The sequence below is a fragment of the Saccoglossus kowalevskii genome, chromosome 18 (assembly GCF_978046115.1).
Source record: "Saccoglossus kowalevskii chromosome 18, keSacKowa6.1, whole genome shotgun sequence".
In the NCBI taxonomy this organism is placed as follows: Eukaryota; Metazoa; Hemichordata; class Enteropneusta; family Harrimaniidae; genus Saccoglossus; species Saccoglossus kowalevskii.
In genome coordinates, this window is record NC_140658.1 from 17999602 (window position 1) to 18025002 (window position 25401).

Genomic DNA, 25401 nt, shown 5'->3' on the forward strand with positions numbered 1-25401 from the left:
CACTGTGAACACATTTAGTAAATTTTGCATTTTCAAGTGCCATTAGTATGGCAACAAGAAGGGTTACAGGTTAAGTCATGTATTTTTGTTTACATAAATTATCAGAAGGCTTTTCTAGATTGTTAAAAAGGAAACCAAACTTGGTTTGAACTCTCGAATTCAACTTAGCATATGCTTCCCTGTCAGTGACTCGCTTCTAAAGCAAGAGTTGGCAATTTAAGTTGTCACATAATTTATTTTATATTGTATTAAATTATCCCAATAAATAGGCTGCAGATAAATCTTGGTGGGTATAGAGTGGGTTGAAGGGCGGTTGTCATGGCACCAGGCATGCACAAAATTTGTCTTGACAAACTAATTTTCCCACAACCCAATGCACACTCCCACTGGCAATCAAGAGTTTTGATTTGGTTATGTACACTAAATATCAATGTTTACGCCCTAGAATAGTTTTATGCAGTCCAATCATCCTAGCAACCTAACACCTCAGAAGTGTCATTTCTGCACAACAATCAAAATCACATTCTTTTCACCACAAATTTCTTTAGAAGATTGGGTCAAAAATAGCCAAATTTTTTCAGTAAAATTTACTCAAATTCTGTCTGTTTGTTGGGTACATGCTCAGAAATATTGAAGAATACAAAAAAAATATGCAGAAAAATTTGGGCGAGAATGTCTGGTGGTGAAAAGACCCACATCTCAAGCATGACGACGACGACGACGAAAACAACCTCAAAACAAAAGGCTAGTGTTATGTCATTAAAAAAATACACATTTAGAAATTCAATACTTTATTTACTTTTCATCAAAAATGTACAAATATTCAACTTTTATACAGATTTCGATCACCATGGTAACCAAATGATTTACCATCCCTCGTCATTTGCTGAACTGTGGTGTAATAATGTCACTTGTGGAAATGCAGTACACAATACTGAATGTGAATGTCTGCCATTATGGATGGAGACTTCTAGTACTTCTTAGCTAAAATACATAAAAGACATAGGAAATATCAATCTGTTTCAAATATGGAAAATGTTCAAATGAGAGTTGTATTCTACAATACATGGACGTAGTTTGAATGCATCTTCATCTTTAGTGGAACTGCTAACATTCAACAAAAAAAGATACTGGCAACATTTAATCAGAGTTTTAGAGTACACGTGTACTTAGAAAGCTGCAATTCGAAGGCACTACCAGAAACAATCACTTTTTTGATATTTTTTGTGAAGCGACTTTTGTAATGTGTGCACTGTTTTTATTCAGTTACAAAGTGTGTAGCATTGAAAGCAAAGTACAAGAAAAACTGATATGGAGAAAGCACCTGATGATTGCGCTATGCAAATATTAATAGAAGGAAACAGCAAATATTGAATCATGTCTGCTGCGTCCAGGCAAATGTGAAATTTATAGAGAAATAAAAAAGAAAGAAATTATCATATTCATAAATGAGGGCAGCATTACAATTCATCGTGGGTTGTTCCTTTCCAGCCAAAGAATGTTGTAGGTCTTTCGTTGATGTCACGTTCACGTTTCACAAATGCAGAGAATGATGATACGCAGTTTCCAATGAAGTGATCGGCTTTACCCATGATGTACAAATCTAATTGTGGTTTCTCTGGATCTAAGTGAAACACTTCAATCTGAAAATAAAAGTGAATATTTGTGTCAGAGCTGTAAAAGTTACCATCAGCTTGCCTATGATTACCCACAATCCTGTGTAGTTTGTACTGAGATATTGGTTGGTAAAACTTTGGTAACTATCACCTGTACACTGCTGTCTGTGGATATGCTTTGTGCATTCTGAGAACATAGAATAGTTTGGTGTTTTGTTAGAGTAGTACAGTAGTGTTTTTTGTATGTATTAAAGTATAAACAAACTTTGTTTAAAGCCATAAAATATAATTCTCGAATAACTAATAAATGAAACAGAAATATGCTTATTAGCAGTCAGCTCTCTTTTCAGTTGCAGTTTTAATTTAAAAAGTAATAAATAACGTGAATTTCAATGTGCTTTCTCCACTTACATTTAGATCCTCAAGTCCGTCAGCAAGGTCTTCCAACATTGGTTGGTGGTCGGTTGCCACGTAAACAGACTGTGCATGCATCCGTTCAGCAACTTCACGCACCTCCCGCACTACCTGCACCTCAGTCTGCATACACATCGCCCTGGTAACTGGGGAAGCTCTGTCTCTATGGTAACCAACACATTGTTGTGAAGACATCAAGTGTGTGTACGTTTTACCATCGGCCATGTTACAAGTTGATGACTGAAAAAGTAAAAAACAAATTTATGTTATATGCTGCAGCGCTGAGATATGAACACAAATTGTTATATAAATTGAAATATGCTCCAAATCAACTAGTCCGAGACAGATGGTGAATATTCATGAATTGGTTCGAGTTGGACCATTCACTCCAACTGTTACAGAGGAAAATTTCCACAGTCATTTAGGGTGTTCATTAGCTTCACTGATGTGTCATGGTTTCTATGGCAACCCAACCATTGGTATTCGCGTACCTGAAATGAATCATGGGGAAAAAAACTAAATCCGCAGGCAATGCGTTAATGACGAATTTTTTAAGATTCTGTCTACATGCAATAAACTTACCCAATCAGCGCCATTTCGTAAATGAATAGCAATAAATGGGCGTTTCAAATTTTTTTCGATGTAGTCATCACCTTCTTCAACTGTCTCTGGATTCCACTGCAAGTATCTTTGTAGTGGTTCGTTTGCTTCCGTGACTGGGAACTGTGCTGGTGCCCCCATCATTGTGATCACTGGATGCGACGATGGATCGTACGTGTTTACCCAACCTTTCCTCCATTCATCGTAATCTACGTTGTAATGTAAATCATCCCAGATCTCTGATCGATCAAAGTTGATGTCAAAGTATTCCCAAAAATCTTGGAATGGATTACCAGGCTGTTAAAAAAAGCAGTCATAAGTATGTTAATTTACTTATTAATAAACAATTTTTTTGGGTGGCCAATAACTGCACATGCACAATGATTAGGCATCCAATATATGCTTTACCCATGATGCAATGTACAATTCAGAGTTCTTTGTGATGACATACCGGTACTAGTAATAAGTCAAGATTTATAGTTTATGAAATGTTCAAATTAATACACAAAACAGTACCCCCAACAAAGATCTAGTTTTAATCAGATTGGCAATATCCAAGTACCAAATCAATATTTTTAAAAAGTTGTGGCAATATTTTTTGACAACCACCTGTTAAGGGCAATAAAATAGGCTTTGCTTCTCGTCCTTGCACACGTCAGTTTGAAACCTGTGCCTCACACTTCTAAAAATTGTGCATATTGGTAAAGTGAACCACATATGGTAGAACAGGAAAAGTTTGTTTTGTTGATCCAAATAAACTGTTGAGGTATGCATTGTTACACACACACCTAGCTTGTTGTGTTGTTCAAATCAAATAATTCCCCACAAATTAGAAATCAACTTAAACTCAACTTCATAAATGCTGCTTTTGAAGTACATTATACAGACAATGGTACGCATCCCTCACTACTAATGAAATTAATGAAAAGTGTTATAAGCTCAACTCACCCTAGGACAGATCCAATCACCGTAAGAATCTTCGTTGAAGTCAGCCGCTTTTCTAGAGCAGTAAGCGATTCTCTGTCCTTGTGGCCAGTGGTATGGTGCAAGATCATCCATAAAATCCTCCATACTGATCACACTGTGATATTCTTGTACGGCTTCCAAGTCAAAGATGTCAGTAAATGGAACATAAATCTGAAAATTAATATTTATAACTTTTAGTTTATCAAGTCTCTTCAAAATGTTTATTCCCATGATGGTTTAATCTGTCATTTCCACTTTCTCAAGGTTATTTCATTCCAGTGAGGGGAGGGCAAATCATAAGGTGGGCTTGGAAAATTCTCAACTCTCAAATAATCAGTTGCTAAATACAGGAAACAAACAAAAATTCATTGATCATATGCACCATCTTTCAAGCACTATCGAAATTGTCAAATAATCCAATGTAAATTTCTGCAAGGTCAGACTATTCAATTAAAGATGTACATTAAACGCACACCAATTTCAGTGAAAAATATTTTACAACCCAAGTAAAAATGCAACAAAGAGAAAAATTATAAACTAACAAATAAGTCACTAAACGAAAGAGGTATACAATATAGAGAGTACGCTAGCATCTTAAGGCATTAGACTGATTTGTATTTTATGTCAGTCTGAATATTTTCAAGTGTTAATTAAAGCGCGGTAGTCGTTGCGCTTCCGCATGTTCAACATTTGTGTTGATAAATATTGATTTTCCCACAATCCAATGCGCTCTTCAAATGGAAATCACAAGTATGAGGTTTGACCTGAGCGCGACTTGCACTGAATACCGCTGGTGACTCCTTCGATACTTTCCAATCACATGAAAATTACCTAATTAAAGCTTGGAAACGTGTCAGTTCGTACTCGTTGATCTGCGCAACAGTCAAAGTAGCCATCTTTGCTTATATGAGACCCATAAATCTCGCAACTACCGCACTTTAAATATCTGTTCAGACTTGGTAATTGTATGAATAATTGCTTGTTTATTTTAGTTTGAATTTTTTTTCTTGAAACTCATCTCATTAACATAATGTGCAGACATCACTACATTGATGATTAGAACTTGATAATTGTACTTTGAGACATGAATAAAGCTGGCAGATTTGAATTTGTTTAAAATTAATTAACCTAATACCTAGAGAGACTCTGCACAAGAAGATTGAAACAATACATGAATGACAGGAATGTAGGACACGAATGTTTGACAATTGTAGCATTGTTTGGTATTGTTTTAAACAAATTAATTGTTAAGACAAAAAGGAAAGCAACTTGTCTCTACATGTAATCAAGTCTTTAATATATCTACACTGTTCATCTCGTTCATTTTATCAGAAACAATAGTACAGTTCTGAGTCATGCTTGAATACTCTTCGGCTGGTTTATTTGTTGGGTTTTTGACCCATTCAATGCTTTATCATTAATTTCCATAACAATATAAAGTTTATCACGACCGTACTGCTTCATGAATTATTCATAGTATTTTCAACCAATGGGAATATGCCACACCATGTCAAGTCAGTCTCGGCGTGGGAAGACATGCCAAAGAAAGAAAGTTACAATACCCCCTAGGTTACTATTATTTTGAACAAGAACCACGTTAAAAGTTGCAGACATTCCGATGTGTTTCTGAGATTGTTTCAACAATCAGGTGGTTATTTTACGGAATTAGTATGAAATCTACAAGATTTACGTCACGAAAGGAATGTTCATGTAATCCAACAATCTATGTGTAGCCTAGACAACGGTCACGGTTGTTCGGTCTATAATTGCCACTGGAAAACAATTCCCAGATGAATCATATTTTAAAATATAAAATCTTACATTCTTAGCATCATGTCCCAAGTGATGTTGATAAACTATGAAAGGAGGAGCCACCAGAACGCGGTCTAGGGTCTTGGCAAAGAACAAGGAACCTATGAACTGATCGACCTGGTTACCAAAACGTCCTGAAAGTGAAGAAAAGGAAAGAAAATTATGCTTACATTTGGCGCTAGGTGGATCGGTAGCTGTATGCCGTGACCGTGAGATTTTTTGCCGCAGGGGTAGTCAATGAACGGAGGAATAGCTAGTGTTCGGTTGATCGTTTTAGCGAAGTAAAGTGAGCCAAGGAGTTGATCAACTTGGTTGGTGAAACGGCCTGTTAGTAGACAAATAAAACAGAAAAGAAACCGTTTAGACGGTGTTAATTTTACTATCAGTCTCTACCAAGTGTGAATAATTGGTGTGTAATGCAATTACTAATACATTCGGCATTTTGTCACCATGGCCGATGTCAGTATCTTTACTAGAGACCAAATTGATCTTAACATAAAATAGCATGCATATATTTTCAGAAGGAATATATACTCGTGGATTTTATACAATGCACTATTGTAAACATTACAACACCAAATAAAACGATTGTGGATCTGGGAAGCGTACACAACAGGGCGTGTCATCGATCATGGCACAGGTATCGGCGAAGTTCACAACATTACATGGACAAACGCACGGCTGTGCTACACGATAAGATTGCCGATCTTTCACTTCTAAGCATAGTTTTTAATATATTTCGTAGTATACATTTAAAATTACAATTTAAATTCCAAGATTCAGGTGCGTGTTGCCCCACACCCATTTAGTAGTATGCAAATCGCATCGACCCGTTCAAACACGCCTTGAACTGGTAATCAAATTGATATCATTACGTTCGACGCATTTAGCGAAAATATAAGAGGTAATTAATGTTTACATGATGGGGAATGTATCCGGCATAGATATGTGTACTCTGTGTAATACTGGTAATCAACGAAAATGAAGCCGCTTGCTGTATAGAATCCACAACTCTAACAGCTACCTGAATTACGCCTTCTTCGATTTATACACGATGACATTACTACTTACCCATACATGGACAGTATAAAACATAACCTCTTGGATCCCATTCAATGGCTTTGCACACACTGGATGTTGCCATAAACGCGGCTAATACGAGAACGCTTCGAACGGCCACGCCTAGAACGCACGCCATGGTTTTTCGGGGCTGAGAGTGTCTGAGTGAAAGTGACAACATGGACGAAGGTGATATTTATAACAGCCAGCGATGTACCACCTAACTTACTAAATATTATTTATCTATTGTGTAGACTGATTCAGGTACAACAAAAGACACGTCGGCGTGATGGATATAAAGGCGACCTTCAAGAAAGGTACACGTCGTCGTACTCGATGATGATGATGGCGTGATAAGTGCAACGAAAGATTGGAGGGCCCAATACTCGGTAGCGGTACTGAGTTTGGCACTCGACGATGCTCTGCGAATTAATTGAGGCAAGACCAGACTAACCCAGAACAATTACAAAATTAGGCTAGTAAGAGATTACTAGACTTACAGTCCCTCTTTATTAGTTGTCTGAGTAGTAGAGTACAAAATAAGGGGTCAGAAATCTGTTTAATCAACATCGACTTCTCACACTAAGCCTGTCTGCTTTAAATTGATATATACAATTCCGATTGTTCTGTAAAAGTCGGCCCTTCATTTAGTTTCATAAATAATATGTGTCAGATTCAAAGACAATTTCAAAATTTTATCTCAACACTGACGATCAGTGATATATATTACGGTGTGTAACGTCACAAAAATACAAATATAAAAGTGCCGGATTTACAGGTTATTTTCTTTTCGTAGTTTGATAGCCAATATTTTGTTGCTGACGTTTTCTATCTCGAGTAGGCACATCCAGATACCGTTACCGTCTGTTGTGGGCCCCGTATATGTATTCACTGACAACTACGAACACACAATATACATATTATTTTCGGGTTTTATCAGGAGTTAATACGCCACTGCATTTAAATGCCATGGCTACATTATATCTACTTGGATGTAGATACAAATATATCAGAATCTTGTAAAGTTCAAGTTGCTGGACTTCTTCTTCCGAAAAAAGGTTATATGTGTCATAAATGATTAAGTGCATTATTTAAGTTGCGTTATAATTTACTAATGTCTGTTCAATAGTTGTGATATTGGAACTGTTACGACAGTACCTGTTCCGGAGTCAAGGTTAGTGTATTTATATACCTCGTAGACCTGTTTTCTAAAGTATATGGTGTATTCAAGCATAGCAAGCAATACAGTGACCATGATTTGGGCGACACAAACAAACTATAATAAAACTGCTTACTTTGAACCTTTTCAATAATAAAAATACAATATATAAACAAATACACATTAAAACCGTCTATGTCATTTTTATATAAACATTTTGGGGTGACACTGATAGATTCGTTATTTATCGGAAATATGCTTTGAATGGTTGCCATCATAACACCGAACACACGGCATTGTGAATACTATGTCGAATCAAAGTAAGCATGTACTGCGTACGTGGCTCGCGTATGGCACCAACTATCTACATGCCATTTCAGCGAATTTGACTCGATGCATGAATTAACCGAATTTTAATTTAGCTGCAGTAAAAACGATCTCACTTTATTAGTGACATCTTGAATTAGCGAAATTACATATTAGTTAGATTAGCATGCCAGCTAAAAGACACATTTTACAGCAATTTGTTGAACTACGCCATCACCAGCGACACACGTTTAGCATCATGATTTTTACTTGCTTGCACCGCGCCACCAACAGTTATCAATTCTCTTACGTTCGTTTTTACGTGTTTGCGTTAATACGCAATGCAGACAAGAACAAATCTCAAGATTTAATTTTACACGAAGACAACATGTGGGAAATACGTGTATACTTCACCATTTAGAGAAATGGGGACAGTCCAGTGGCGTAGTGTGACACCACGTCCTGGGATTTAAAAACAATTATTATGATTTTATTACTAAACTATATTATTTCCAACTCATTTTTCTTGCGAAGAAGTTTCTCACAGAATATATTGTAATGAGGTACCAAAAGTCTATAAAGTTGAAGAAAAATAATGTTTTATTTTTTTCACGGCAATTAAATATGATTTCTTTTCAATCACGAACACAAAATTTAAAATGGCACTTTCATTCAAGTCCAAATAATAATGACTTGTGGCTGAATGGGCATGTTGATAGTACCGACGTTGTTTTAACCACGGTTATTATACGAAGGTATCTCAGAGCATATGCATATTTTTTGATATGTTTATTCCACTTAACCCTTATACAAAATGACATATGTGGTACGTTTTTGTGTATATACATTGCGTATACACAAGTAAATACATCCTCGTTATAAGAATAATTGTTTCCGAAGAAACTCCTGTTTACTCATTTGCCGTAGCAAAGTTTTTTTTTCAGTGTGGAGTAAAATTATTGGGGTAATGACAGGACACAGAAAACACAGCAGTTTATTGACAGTTGAACAGATTTATTGCAATACTAATACAATCATGGCAATGCTAGGCTTATATGCATTCAATTCGGACGGGAAGAGTGTCAATTACATCGTTACCATTCGTCAATTAAGATGCGCTATGACTGGATACTTTTTACATCCTGTCATATGGAGTTGGTTACATAATTGAGATGTATGATTGGGTGAGAGACCGAAGGCCGTCGTCTGTAATTGGTCTCATAAGGGAGACTTGTGATTGGGCAAGAAGTTAAATGTCGTATCTGAAATTGTCACCATGCTTGGTGTTTTTGATTTCCAATATATTTTGGGTCATTATTATTTGAAATCTCTTGCCATCGTCTAAATGGAGAAAATGAATGGATGAATTGGAATTAATGAATGAATGAATGAATGAATTGGAACTTATGGGACTGAATGAATGAATTGGAATGAATGAATGAATGGATGTGAATGAATGAATGAGAATGAATGAGAATGAATGAATGAATGAATGAATGAATGAATGAATGAATGAATGAATGAATGAATGAATGAATGAATGAATGAATGAATGAATGAATGAATGAATGAATGAATGAATACTAAAATAACAAGAACCAAAAACGCAGCAGATGATCATTTAAATCTCACAATACTTATATAAATCTGTGTGAACACGTACTTTATTTCTTATCACCGTCTTTGAATACATTTAAATAACTGTATGACAATGATTTTTTTTCAGTTATTCAAGTGATGTACAATCGTCGTATGTACTGTAGCGTAAACGGGACATGTGACCGTTATTGTAAGTATACTTATTTACATATCATAGCCCAAGTCGTGTAACCGTACATGATACGTACGTGTCGTGTTTATTAGCAGACTAGTATTTAAAATATTTATTTCCATTTCGTATTCTGTTCCGGGGTTCCGGTTCAGCAGTATTCCATGTACTAGTACTTCTGTGTATTAAATAGATTAACGCTGCTCGGACCGATGAATATTATATATAGTAGATAATATTTGGTCATCGTTGTTAAAATAGCGAGATGAAACGAATATTATCTACTATCGCCCTCAACGGTATTCAATGGATCGTACTATATCGCCCTCTCTGCAATATGCGCCGACGATATCACAGGAGAGCGAGCTGCAGATCAATTCGACTATCACAGTCTCAGTTACATAACTGTAGTTGAATGTGTGCTTGTAATTTCAGTAAAGTTTAAACAGAATACATGTAAACATAAATATTGATATTATCTGTCTTATATTATCAGTCAAACTGGTGTACTTGCGATGAATAAATAAACGCTACTATAGACATCCTCACACAAGTCGGACATATATTGAATACTATCGACGAGACAATCTAAGTACTGAGGTTACCATGTATAGTTATGATTATTATGGTACTTGTCGTGCTATGTAGATCGATCTGAAGCGATGACGAAGCGATACTATGCAAGAAATGTACGGAAAATGCCATTAATATACGCTGAACTAATGTAATTATTTTCAATACTTCATGATTCATACCATCGAAAGTAACTTATATGCTATTCTACTCTAACACTATGTTGGCGTGAAAGAAATATATATTATTACAAAGCACTGCACTAAAATGACGACAAAAATCCTTTTTCAATACTAACAGTCATTCTGCAGTTGACGAACATATATTTTTTTATATAGAAGATAATACACTTTCTTCTATGCTATCGATAAAGAGCCATTGCTCGAAACGTCTAGCTATTTTTAATAGGTATTTAGGACTACGATTACCAAATATTATCTTCTATATATCATATTTATCAGTCCGAGCAGCGTTTATTTATTTATAAACTACAATTATGTATTTTTATAACTTTCTTCATTTGGTAATATGAAACATCATGCAAAAAAGTGTGTGAGAAATATTTCTTTCTCTTCGTTTGGGCATTGATTCTATTTTTTGAATATTGTTGGATTTATCATTAAGTGAGTTATGTGCTATTACTCAATGACTGTTCCATAAGAAGCGTGCTAACGGCGCCGCTTATCTCTTGTCGGTCGAATGGTGAACAACTTACCCGTGAAAGTTTATTCTACTGAGTGTTATCAATCCCCGGGTGATTTACATAGTCTGAACTCCAATGTTTGATAACAGAAAAGTTGACAGGTGATTTTTTATGCTGAGAGAAAACGTTTGATTTTGACTCAATAGACAAATTCAACAGCACTGCATGTTGATACATTTAAAGAGCGGTGGTTGTCGCGCCACTCGTGCGTGGAAGATGGATATCATATGAACAAAATGACGATTTTGACTTGCGCACACCAACTGAGACGTTACCAAACCTTGTAAAAACTATGTAATTTCATTAGTGATTGGAAGGTAACGAAGAGGTTATCGGTCGCGCCAAGGTAAAAACTCGTACTCGTGATTTTCATTAGAAGAGCGCATCGGATTGTGGGAAAATCAGTCTTTATCAACACAAATGTCGCACATGCGCGGCGCGACGACCACCGCCCTTCAAAGATTTATAGTTTCATGAAGTATAAATGAGCATGGAAAAACTGAGACATCTCGCTTATATCCGTATGGTGAAGTCGTTATAATACTGACAAAATGGCCACTAAAATACAATCATTATTTGCTGGACAATTAGGCTGGTGACCCCCAACTCTTTTTCAACTCAATGTCGTTACATTGCCTTGGAGTACAGTGATTACCGTAATGATTCAATTCTGTGTGTTTGCATTTATGAGCAGGCTTCTACCATATCTTATCCCTAGATATCCCGGGAGTGGAATTTATTATAAAATGAATAAATTCTGTTTATTTTATTTTATGAGTAGACTTCTTCTTTATCTTTATTTTACTACTATCAACAGTACAGTCAGATACTAGTATTACACATAAGCATGTCTGAGGTCAAGACCAAGTATTTTCTCTACTATTTATGCAGACTGCTTTTTGCTGAAGTTAGTTTTTTTATGACAGCCGAAGAAAAAAACAACAACAGAAGATGGTGCAGCGAACTTTTTATAATGCTTTTAAATACGTCAGTTGCTCAGCAACATAATCCAATATGAGATTGCATATACAGCGATGCATTGTGGGTAATGTCAATATACTCCCGAAATCTATGATGTACGATAAACAGCTCAATATTCGGTGAATTGGATTAACCCGCACTGATTGCAAGCAAACAAGCGTTATTTTCCGTGATCAGTTTTTTTCGGGATGTGAAAATAAAAAAACATGGTTATCGTCGATCTCGCAACGCCAAGTAGTCAAGAGTGTTCGCATTCGGGAGGGGAACCCGAGGCGGAGGCGAAGATTACCAGATTTCTGTATTTACTCCGTTGTAGAACATCAAAGAGAATCAACCAATAGCTAGCAGCTAGTAGTTTGATAGTAAGTTTGATGACATTGTGTAGTACTGTTATGAACACTGGCGTTGAAGTCGCTATCATAACAGCACACCGCAATACCTAACTCGAAAGTACAAACGAACTGTGATCATTTTACGAATGAGATCATCGTTGTTGTTCAACCACAGAGGTAAAAATTACGGTTTCCACTGAATGAAATAAACCTCATCTTACGGTTCTCTTTCTCTGACCGTTGAAATGAATCTTCTCTCCGGAGAGATGTCCTGAATATATTCCATTACATGTAGGGTCATGACCTATAGATAACTTTATCCATATAATTACCGTCTTTTGTGCGTGTCTTGTAAACTATGATTGAAAAAGTTGATACATTGCGTTTAACATCCTGCATCCAGTAACCATGGCAACAATTATCCTTTGTTCCCCCTAATGTAAGTCGTAAACCCCTATGAGCTCAGATAAGCCCAAAGAATCGCAAGCATTTTAAAAGATTTATCTACAAATAGATAACGTGAACATGTTCATTCCACGGTCTGCTAACAGCAAATCTATTTATTGTGTCGCATAGACGCTGTTTGTAAACAAAGCGTTATGATTGCTAGAGACTGTTTCGTCTTATCAGTCCACTGCTTAACCCTTTTAATATAGCACGATAGAGCGCCACTAATTACCATAAATTCAATGTACAACACGTGTATTACAGTAATGATATAACTTTACATATCATATCATTACTACACACTTTTAACTTTATGGCCCAAAGTTTATCATCCGTTCATCGCAAGAGCGTTGTGTTACAAATACACCGTTTTACGTCACCGTTTCACGACATTGTTTTGCGTTCATGTTACGTCTTCAAATCAACTCAGACCGTTGTAATTACATAGATCGTTTTTTTTTTTTTTTTTTTTTGTATACTGGATTACACACTGCTGTTTTTTTTTTAAATTGTATAATAAATAAAGAGTAATAAATGAATAACATATTCCAAGTATAACGTTATTTATGGTGAATGGAACGTAAATGCGAGCTATTGTGAATCAAGTCAATGACGTCATTTACATAGATGAAGAGGGGTATTTAATTAACAAATTAAGTGGTTTTCAACGAAAAAATCGATATTTGTACCAAGGCAGTGTACATCTTGATGTAAGGGCAATGATGAATTAACTTTGTTGGCGTCGGTGCGTATACCGTGTATACAGCGTCAATAATATGGCGCCAATAAATACCCCCGACTGAATACAGACATGTAATAATGTTATGTATTATTGTAGTCATAATTGCATTAGACGCATATATCTTCCTTATCTATTTTAGATTTGATTTGTAAAATGGATTTCTAAGCAGGTGTTCCCCAAATTGATACCTTGGCTGTCTAGTAAATATATCACAGGTTTTTACTTGGTGTATGGAAATACGTCGTACTAGACATTACTTGGTGTATGGAAATACATCGTACTAGACATTACTTGGTGTATGGAAATACATCGTACTAGACATTACTTGGTGTATGGAAATACGTCGTACTAGACATTACTTGGTGTGTTGTAAATACATCGTACTAGACATTACTTGGTGTATGGAAATACATCGTACTAGGCATTACTTGATGTGTATTAAATACATCGTACTAGGCATTTCTTGGTGTGTAGTAAATACATCGTACTAAGCACTACTTGGTGTGTAGTAAATACATCGTACTAAGCACTACTTGATGTGTAGTAAATATATCGTACTAAGCACTACTTGATGTGTAGTAAATACAACGTACTAGGCATTACTTGGTGTGTAGTAAATACATCGTACTAGGCATTACTTGGTGTGTAGTAAATACATCATACTAGGCATTACTTGATGTGTATTAAATTCATCATACTAGGCATTACTTGATGTGTAGTAAATACATCGTAATAGGCATTACTTGGTGTGTAGTAAATACATCGTAATAGGCATTACTTGGTGTGTAGTGAATACATCGTATTATGCATTACTTGGTGTGTAGTAAATACATCGTAATATGCATTACTTGGTGTGCAGTGAATACATCGTAATAGGCATTACTTAGTGTGTAGTAAATACATTGTACTAGGCATTACTTGATGTGTAGTAAATACATCGTACTAAGCACTACTTGGTGTGTAGTAAATACATCGTACTAAGCACTACTTGATGTGTATTAAATATATCGTACTAAGCACTATTTGGTGTGTAGAAAATACATTGTACTAGACATTACTTGGTGTCTAGTAAATCAAGGTAAAGTGCGTTATTAACCCATAATGCATCATGGGACTTGCGATGTACTCTCGGGCAACCGCTGATAATTTAAATGCATTCCACGAGAACATGAATTTTGTTACATTCAAGTTAAGTTCACGAATAGTAACCGACCCTCGGGCAAGACCAATATTTAAAATTTTACAATCTTCGCCGGAAATCGCTGATGGAGCGTGTAGTTGATTCAATTTATCCGGCGATATTTTGCAAATTGAGTCGATTATGCTAACTGCTGTTAGTTGGTTGATAAATAGACAGACGAATCGTGTAGCAGTCGTTGTCTGCGTTCACGATACTCCGTAATTGGTGCCACGTTAGTACACATGAATAACAACAAACGTTTTGACCATGGACCTTGGGGCGTCAATGTAAAATTAGACTGTAGTTGCTCTCCTAATTCGCATTAATTTTCTGACTGATTCAAAATTCAAACACTTTGATACAAAATATTGACATGTGAAGAAAAAATACTATTTGACGGATTGCCATTAAAGAAAACGCAAAGTTGATAACATTTTAACTGACACAGTGACAGTAACAGTGACGAGTTAATAAACAAGGCTTTTTTTAGCACGCATACAGCTTTCCAGGACAACAAGTCGAAATATTCAACTCGATGATTTAAAAATCTTTGAAATAGAATACATTCATATGTTTGTTGCCTTGCGTATAAATCTTTCACATGGAACTGATTTAATGATCATCGGACTATAGCGTAGCTTATCGTTATCTGATATAATATATTATCGCGCTATTTTGGATAACATTAAAGTACAGACACTGCTGTTTTTCTCACCGAAAAAAACAACTACTTATCTTTGGTTCCTGACTGAGCTGACAACTTTCCTTGTATTCAACTATCATTTCTATCTGTATAGCTATGCAACACACGTAGTGACCCATTGGGACAAAACAAGCACATATCTCCAACATATCTCCTCGATAAAGATAACAGATTCAGAATTCTCAAATGCTTCGCTTCTTTGTTCTATGTACCCACGCCGTTCTTAGTTTTAAAAGGACTGCCCTTGCACGCCATGTTCGTGCTTTTTTCGTGTAAACACAGGAAGCATAGGAACTATATTAAACTACGCACCTAGCCTGTATAAAGGTGTTGGCTAGTATATAGTGTATAAATAGACAAGGCATGAAGGTTTTACCGAGCACACATTTTTAAACTGGAAAAATGAACGGATGAAACGTCAAATTAATTTGCTTTCTAAAAAATACTAGTTTTAAAAGTAATATTTGCTCTTCTAAAATTTGCCAACGCCTAACCTTAACCTTACTTTACCAATATTGAATATAATATATCAAGAAATTGACCCCATTGACGAATTCTGAGTGGTGTGTGCCGTTTTCCCGGCACAGTTGGAGGCATGTCCTATTTAGGATTTGTCATGCACCGATCACGAGAATAATTTAGCCACGCACGAATCAGTTAACAATGTACTCATTAACACATACACACATTTCAATTCAGTGTTGTATTTTTCAATTCAGTGTTGTATATTTCAATTCAGTATTGTATATTTCAATTCAGTATTGTATATTTCAATTCAGTGTTGTATATTTCAATTCAGTGTTGTATATTTCAATTCAGTATTGTATATTTCAATTCAGTGTTGTATTTTTCAATTCAGTGTTGTATATTTCAATTCAGTGTTGTATATTTCAATTCAGTATTGTATATTTCAATTCAGTATTGTATATTTCAATTCAGTGTTGTATTTTTCAATTCAGTGTTGTATATTTCAATTCAGTAGTGTATATTTCAATTCAGTATTGTATATTTCAATTCAGTGGTGTATATTTCAAATCAGTATTGTATAATTCAATTCAGTATTGTATTTTTCAATTCAGTGTTGTATAGTTCAATTCAGTGTTGTATTTTTCAAATCAGTATTGTATAATTCAATTCAGTAATGTATAATTCCATTCAGTATTGTATAATTCAATTCAGTATTGTATTATAATTCAATTCAGTATTATATAATTCAATTCACTATTGTATAATTCAATTCAGTGTTGTATATTGTATTAATGTAAGTCGCTATGGTATTCGTACATACAATGAACAACAGTTAAATAGAATCGTAACACACTTTGTAAATGTAATGTATGTCTTACGCATCTAGTACAGTTTGGTTTATTAGCGATCCAAATAGGCCTGTTGACAATCAAATGGTTGGTTAATCCAAATTTACTGAAACCTCCAGTTTAGCCTAATCTAACAGCAAATTTACAACGGACAGATCAGCAGTGTAAACAACATCAACAATGATGAATTCCTCGTGTAATCCAAGAAATTGAAAGCTTTCCCCTTTGTAGTAATCTGCCTGACCACCTACACTTTTCAATTACATCCCCAAACCATTGGTAAAATAAGTTTGCACACGGTACGCTATGCAACCCGCTAGATTATAATCCCAAATAACATTATCATTACTGAAATGCACAGGGGAGAACGAACAAGGGTGTAAATGAAATCGTACGCGAAATTATTCACAATTAATTAGAGCAGAGGAATACAGGAAAGTGATAATACGATGACATGTACTCTCGCATATATCAAATTATAGCTAATAACAACAGGAAAATGGCAATACCAAGTCTCAGTAAATGAAGCAAATAAAATAGCATCTGTTAACATTTCAAAAATCCTTAAATTGCGGCGATTGTCGCGCCGCGTCCTGTTCGATATGGGACCCAGAGCGACGTACACAACGCATGTAAAATACAATGTTTGTTTACATGAAATTCGAACACGTGCTCCGCGACGACAACCGCGCTTTAATTTAACTAAACACGAAAGTTTAATTACACTGATGGCACCTGTAATGAATCATGACACACGATGGAAATATTTAATATAGTTATTCCCCACCTAGTATATGAACATAATTCGAAAATCTTATGTTTCAAAATTATTTTTTTATTTAAAATTATGAACAGGTTTAGAAAATGCGATGATAATATTTGTTTAATTTGCTTTTTTTTATAATCTCAAATTATTACTGACTTTAATAGTTTTGTCTTTGGTTTCAGAGAATCTCCAAGTATCCCAGCCCACAGCTTACCAAGCCATTCATTGAGTTACAAAAGCATGTTGTCATAAAATTAAAATTAAATAACAAACAAGCGATTACCCCCCACACACACACACACACACACACACACACATACAGACACTAAAATAAAACTGCTCAGTCTTGTTCACACAATCTCATAGAATTCTATACGTGCCCGTCATCGTGCGAGTGAGTTGGTGAAGAACTGGCAATTTCCTAATGAGTGCAAACCCTATAATGATAATACGTTTTCCAAGGTTATCCAACGTATCGCACGAATGTCACCAGTCACGAATCTCACCAGGAAACTCTAGGATTAGAATTACGTATATTACGTATTGACAATTAAACTATTCACACACACACGTACACATACACATTTATTAACATGTTAAATTTTAAAAAGTTTGCAGTTCGACGAGAAAAGAACTTTTCGTCATGATTTTAAAAATGTTTACCAGTCGCTACTCAAGTTCAAGTTTAACGCACACTAGTACAATGGCCTGCGTCTACTTACATTGGGGTTGACCATTAGAATTCGGGGAACATTTGGCAATCCCCGACATTAGCTTTTATTTCTTTTTAAATCGCAGAAAAAATAAATTTATAAAAACACGCGCATAATTTGGTGAAGCTAATCGATAACCTGATCAATAAATACTGAGTGTAGTATCGATTAGTTGCAAATCAATAAGCTATAAGTGAAGTTATCTAAATCTAAGAGATCGCCTTATTGAATAACCTTACGGGTCACATTTCAATGTTTGTAACTAGTTATAATGTACTAATCGATGTTCGTCTATGAGTTAAAATGAACAAAATAAATGTATTCCATCAAATTGAAAATGTGTGCAATTTATCAAAAACATTGTTGTTGAAACACTATACTTAGAATGTTTATACCGTAGACTGCATTCGATTGAATTCGTTAACAAAATCTAGCAATTACTAGCAATATATTAAAACGTTTTTAAGTATTGCATGAGAATTTTTCCAAAATACATCATAATTTTGTTTTTTATTGAAATTAACGCTTTAATTTTAATCCTATATTTCAGCATCACAATTGTTTTTATGATTATGTTATAAATTACGTCATAATGACGTGTATATTTAGCAGTTGAGTATTACGATTTTCAATGTACACAAATTTACTACATACAGAAGAACAGAAGCACACGCTAGGTCAGACCAGTTCAAGTCTGAATGAATCGGATGAATGCCTATGGTTGTGAGATCGAAATATGTTTCCAACATTCGGATAAACATTCTTTGCTAATCCAAGTCCAAACAACACATCGTATTAAACATGCAGCATGGACAAAAAAAGGTATTTCTCAAAATTGTTGTTCGATACCTCCACAGTGTAGACTAAATCGAACTATGATTTGTCATAATCTTTATACTGCGTCTTATCTGACACACAACAGTATTCGTTGGATAAAAATCAAAAACACGTAATACGCATGTGCAGTGATTTTTATTGTACGTACCAAAACAGCCAGTGCACGTGCGTATTAGAATAGACATAAGCTACATGAATAGTGGTTTAGTTCATGATAAATCACAGTCCAATGTATTTATCTAAATACATTATCAAACAATAATTTGAAAAAATAAACTTTCTCGTCAAAATTGCATCTTTAAAGTAAAAACTGTCATGCTGAAGATACATGTCGAGAAGGCCTGAATCACATGTCAGTTTCAAAACACATTTTATATCAATACTTGTTGAAATTTTGATTCATCAATATTAATATTTGTACCCATTTTTTAGACCAGATAGATGAAAAGGAATGGCAGTACATTCAGCGAATTCAAGATAACTAAACGATGGTTGGAAACAATATGTACGCATGTCGCTATTACCTATGGCCATGGTTAAAGATGTTGGTCATATACGGCTTGACACACTTGTTAAATGTTACAAATATATTACCCGAATGAACTTAATTTCAATTATTCAATGGATTATGTGCGTGTAGGATACTTTCGCGTACACACTATGCATCAACCGACAACCACACATGAAGTGGTTATTCTCTTTTTCTGTTGTACCTAATTCGAGCATATTAGTTCCAATAAGGCATATACTAGTAATACGCGCATATCCATGGGACGGTGATACATGAGACTAATTACATTGGCATAGTTAATGGAATCTGTCAGAAGGTCGCGATGAAAGGGAAGGCTAACTAAATTTGGACATCGTGGAATGTCAAGTCTTTATATACTACATCAAATTGGAGTACAAATCAATTATTGTGATGAAGCTTCTGTGTCCAATTACTGTCGGAAATGTGGTGTAATGTGTTCTCAGTTATGTTCACGTATCGTAATTGTATAACACACACACACATACTTGTACTGTGTAATCGCGAACTATTTTTTAATGTATTTGCCCTTTCTCATTTTGAGATAATTTGAGTACATTTAGCAAATCAACCCGATCTTAGACAATTTATATTCAACTCATTATGGGCATTGTAATGTTAATTTTGGATTGATTCAATTATTCCTTTTTTCCGCTCTCACTCTAAGAGTTCATATGCATGGATGAATGCGGCAGTCAATCTAGGGGGCTGCCCACACGTTCCCAACTATACAGTGTTTGAATTCTGCATCGATCATTTCCGTGTCCCAGCAACACTAACAGTTTGTAATAATAATTATTCATGTCGATGTCGGCGAACTTACTTCAATAATTTCATTTCCAGACAGACATGTTGAGAAACAAGCCAACTAAGACTGTTTGTCTTCGTTATTAGCGTCGACTAATCGTTCAGGTACATTGTGAAATGGGTGCCACCAAACTGATGTGTCGTCTGTAGTGATGCAACCTGTATACTACACGTCATATTAAAGCGGTAGGGTCGTCACCTGCGCATGCGCGGGAATTGAGTCCCAAGCGACGAAAACAACACACTAAGTAACGCAAAGGCCCATTGGTAGACGCTTGTTTGAAAACAATGACACGCTATGGCCACCTGACGCATGCGTATGTGACGATTCTGCCGCTTTAACTAATATAAAGTATAAAAGTATAAACACAGTCCCTCTATGTATACATAATACATACATAATCCACATATAATTATACAATATAATCCTCGGTAGATGTGAAATTCAATATAATGTTGTTAGTTGCTGTAAACACAGACTGATACGTTAATCTTTTTTCTTGTTTGTAAAACGACTCATCTATGTTCGTTTTTATCTACTGTGCAACTAAATTGAATCACCATAACAACACATACCCTGCTATTCGTGATCGATCGTTTTATCTAAACTACTTAACTTACTCCATTTATCAAAACTTGTGGTTATTGAAAAATACGCAAATTCCTGTAATATACATGTAAAAATTTGGAATTCGACTCTCTTGGAAATTGGAAAGAAACTGGTGTATAATTGCAACATATGTATCGGATACTGTTACTATTTCTCCCACTGAATAACGTCTTACTTACTTACTAAAAATCGAATCTAACATTTCTTGACTCAAATAATATTCTTCTTTAAAAATGGATGTCATTTCGAATGACGTATCGTTATTCAATATTCACTGGGAGTGTTGTGTATCGTGTGCGCCTGTCCTTAGTACTAGTATGCTTCTCAGCTGTCACGTGACGGTAACTGGTAAACAATGGAATCGTCAACACACTGTAATATATGCCTATGAGAAGGCTTACTTAAACGATAATGAATTCTGATTTACCGATTTTCGTTAAAGTTGAATTACAATAACAATCGGATTCCAATAATTTTTCGAAATAAGTGATGTTCGTTGTCACTTACTCTTTTAATCATTATTTAAAAAATAATGTTCGAAATAATATACAAATGGATATAATATATACACACAAAGGAAACGACTCATCGCCTTTTAATCAACTCTAATAATTTATCATTCAATATTGGGTATACATACAGGAAGACGTAGGTACATTTTTGCGACATAATCCAGCTCATATATTAGCAAGCAGCCATATTAAGCTTATAGTTTTATTTGTCATTTGTAGACCAAGAATAGGATTATTTTTCCCTGACGTGCCACATAAACACGTTGAATAACACCGATGCCAGATGAGCATAATTGGTTGTATTCCAGTTAATCTTCTAAATATATCAGCTATATTAGAGTGGTGCTCCTATTCACAACGATGCATTATGTTTTATAAAGGCTGGATTAGACTTACAGATTGCAGTCTGCTTGCGCCAATTGTGGCAGCGATGGGCATAAATGAAATTACGACCTCAATGCAAAACAACACAATTCCTGAGATTTAATATAAAGATTTTGCATTATTTTCAATTTTCCATATAAAGATCTCTCTACTTATCACATGTATGTCATGTGGTGTAATTATAGACCTAATCAAACGCGATTGTTATCACGTGGTACGTGATAACATCGTTTGCATTATTGGCCTAAATTTATCTTAAATACCATCGACAAATAATTGCTGATATTCAACAAATTGCGCATCACTGGTGACATCGAGCGAGAAGGTATTACACACTTCAGGAACAAATCTGCATGTTATAAAATAATTACATTATAAAGCATTTTCTGTTACTTTGATGCGAATGTTTGAAATGAAATTCGACACATTACGCGTTGAATCAACCGGAAATTGCGTGCCTATATGATTCACTTTTGTCGTACTCTATTACACTTGTCATCAGTCGCCGTTGTCATACACGACGGTAAAGGACAGGCTTGTATTCGGAAATCCGTTTAAACAAGAATTTAACACGACAGTCTCAAATACTGTTGTTCTAACGCAGTTATTTCGCTTGGAATCTCGTTGACTTTAATGCCATGGCAACAGTGTCATAGGTCGAACTATTCAGATTGCTGTTATTGGTTGTTTGAACGCTCGGCCGTGACGTCACACAGTTGCAGTTGGCGCACTACAACCACGGCCACGATATGTTATAACTTACAAACTTGCGTCCGAGCTTGAGTCATTTATATTCAGTATATGTCCGAGCACATCTCTCATTGCTACTCGATACAAATAACGATATTGCGAAATAGTTGAATTGGGAACACCGTATGAGGATAAGATTAATCGATATCATCGCTTCAACTTTTGTGTGCCTTCGAACTCCTAGGTAAGCCTTATCCGTGGTACATTGATATGCGGGATATGTGCCTAAACACAGGGAATGTGACGTAATGTGTGACGTAATGTAAAACCGAAAATTATTTAACCGAGGGATATTGAAGGAAACTGCAACATCAACTGATGAAATAAGGCGCTGTGTCTTATATCGAGATCTACGGATTCTTGATTCAATTTGGCTCTGACACGTATCTTGGAGAATTTGTTATAATTGCGATCACTATCACGTAGACTAAAAGTTGAAGGAGAATTGCCGCGTACATCTTCAGTGTGCTAGGTACGTCTACGTTGTTTGTAATTGTCCGAAAACGGCGAGCTTGTAGACTAATCGTCTCTAAATCGCGAAATGGACGGTCAGCATGTTACATTACGTTTGCGTGTGTGTGTGTGTGTGTATGTCGGTAATGTACTAACCTGAACCGGATCAAGCCACTATCGCGTAGTCTTCCAACGTATGTGATGTTACGTTCAACGTGACGCTGCCGACAAGGTGTGTTTTGTTTATCAGCACATTGCGAGAATGCAAACACGTTCTCTGTAATGCTGTTTAATAAATCAAAGTCGGCGTGTTTCCACTTGGGAACCTCAGCTGGACAGGATACGCTTTTAACGGTGATTAGACCTGAATACTGGCTCACCAAATGATTTCATTAAATCCGGTATGAGGTTGACTGTTCAATAAACACACATTTCTCGGTGAAACCAACGCAAAGATTCTGCCAGCAACGACTAGTGAAACGTAACAACTCCAAAATAATTGTTGTGACGTTGACTGAAGAGCGTGATGGAAAACCAAACATTTTACGAAGATAATGGCGATACACGAAATATTCTTGAACCGTTGGTTGCATTGATCTTGATATTTTTAACGGTTTTAGGGAACATTGTTAATATTATAGTAATCACCAAATCGAAGGATATTCCCCAAATACCAAGATATTTCATGATGTCACTGGCGTTCGCCGATTTAGGCGTCGGTATTAATACCATATTTGCAGTGTACCCAGCAATATTCGCTCGCTGGCCGTACGGGGACGTATTCTGCTTCATCGTTGGAGTACACTCGCATATCTTCTGTTCAATTTCCATTACGTCACTGCTTCTCGTAAGTATTGAAAGATACATCTCAATAAACTGGCCACTGCATTACCATAATTACATCACGGATAAGCGTGCAATTATCGTGATTATTTCCATGTGGGTGATATTGGAAAGCTATGGATTCCTGTTAGCACTGATTCAGGATTTTAATTTCTATTGGTTTAATCCTGGCGTTCTTACATGTGTACCTGGATACGGGAAACCGGAATATAGGATCTTCACCGTGGTTGGCCTGGTAGGCTTCCTCGTCATTCCCACCATCATCATCGTTTATATCTATATTCGTATCATGAAAATTTCACAGAGGCACTCGCGGCAGATCGTCGAAGTGAATACAGCAAAATCAGGAGATTCATCACACACACGCAAACAAACAAGTCAGAATCTCAAAGCGGCTAAGATGTTGTTCGTTGTCTCGGGGGCGTTTGATATTGCGTGGTACCCGTATGGTTTAACTGTTATCTACACAGCGGCTTCTGGCGATGTGCTCCCTCTCTATGTGGACTTTGTAACCACATGGCTTGTCTACTCAAATAGCTTCTGGAACGTTCTTATCTACAGCATTATGAATAAGAAATTTAGAAGAACCGCGCTGCAATTCTTGCGACAGGCATTTCACTGTGAGAAAACGACAAATAACGTCGTCCATGTTGTGCCAAAAGACACGGACCACAGTGCATCAACTATGTAAGACTACACTCTACGCAACATCTTCTACAAACAAACAAACAAATGTCTTCCTCCTTACAATTTCGGATTACCTTTATTAATGCTATATACACTATATGTCTCAAAACTTGGTGGAAACCCGACTTTTGTATGAAACACGCAAAACTCGGCTCAGTCTCGAATCATTTTAGAGACGTATTATCATATGAAACGGATATCGCGTATCCGTTTAACAGTCACTTACTACGCATAATTTCGCTTCAAACTTTCAAGTTCATTCATAACTTATAATTCTGTTCCCAAATATTTTGACGTCTATTGGTAATGAATCTCTTTTGTCTGTGTGCCTCGTCTGTAAACATGTTATTTGTCTCACTGTAAGAAGAATAAGCAGTCAATTATGATACTAGAACAAAACAGTGCTTTCTAGCAACATGTAGTTATTATGACCATGAATAATTCATTTAACCAGAAAAATGTTCTCAAATAATCAAAACAGCTGAATTAGACCAAAAACTAACAAAATATTGAACCCGACTAAATATCTACATATATCAGCGATAATATGATCTCTCTCAGTCTTGGGTCGCTCAAGCATATTATCACCCCCGTTGTTGAGATCACTCAGGGATAATATTATCTCCCTCGTCCTTGGGACCATTCGGGGAGAATATTATCTCCCTCTCTTGTTGGGACCACTCAGATAATATCTACTTTATCCATGGAGAAAGTACAGTGAAATATTAAGTTGATTAAATATTTTATCTTTCTTTTATTTTAAAATCATATATAATGCATCAAAAAACCATACAAAACGTCCACAACTGTCTTCTCACTGAAAATTAATCTAC

The 25401-nt window shown here is 35.7% G+C and overlaps 2 protein-coding genes across 4 annotated transcripts; one reads left to right on the forward strand and one right to left on the reverse strand.

Moving 5' to 3' along the window:
* Positions 1-774: 774 nt before the first annotated feature.
* Positions 775-6661, reverse strand: LOC100370283 (GDP-fucose protein O-fucosyltransferase 1-like). Of its 3 annotated transcripts, none has more exons than XM_085493235.1 (7): positions 6480-6661; positions 5418-5542; positions 3579-3767; positions 2613-2927; positions 2028-2270; positions 1465-1643; positions 775-984 (listed from the first exon to the last, which is right to left on the reverse strand). In XM_085493235.1, exons 1-7 carry the CDS (start codon positions 6646-6648, stop codon positions 981-983), a joined length of 1224 nt encoding a protein of 407 aa, XP_085349361.1. In that variant the 5' UTR covers positions 6649-6661; the 3' UTR covers positions 775-980. The 3 variants fall into 3 exon arrangements, with proteins under 3 accessions (XP_085349361.1, XP_077869885.1, XP_006823249.1); XM_078013759.1 differs by lacking the exon at positions 5418-5542 and adding an exon at positions 5579-5733; XM_006823186.2 differs by lacking the exon at positions 775-984 and having other exon boundaries at positions 1371-1643.
* A 16903-nt stretch (positions 6662-23564) lies between these two features.
* On the forward strand, positions 23565-24572 carry LOC102807674 (histamine H2 receptor-like). The gene has a single exon (XM_006823204.1). It carries the CDS (start codon positions 23565-23567, stop codon positions 24570-24572), a length of 1008 nt encoding a protein of 335 aa, XP_006823267.1.
* Positions 24573-25401: the final 829 nt, after the last annotated feature.

Bases quoted from the DNA above. Each gene is read 5' to 3' on its own strand.
- LOC100370283 (XM_078013759.1), bottom strand. From the start codon at position 6,648: ATGTTGTCACTTTCACTCAGACACTCTCAGCCCCGAAAAACCATGGCG. The intron at 5,734-6,479 runs GTAAGTAGTAAT...GTCTACTAACAG, and splicing joins TTTATACTGTCCATGTATGG to GCCGTTTCACCAACCAAGTT. The intron at 2,271-2,612 runs GTAAGTTTATTG...TTACTTTTTCAG, and splicing joins TACGAAATGGCGCTGATTGG to TCATCAACTTGTAACATGGC.
- LOC102807674 (XM_006823204.1), top strand. From the start codon at position 23,565: ATGGAAAACCAAACATTTTACGAAGATAATGGCGATACACGAAATATT.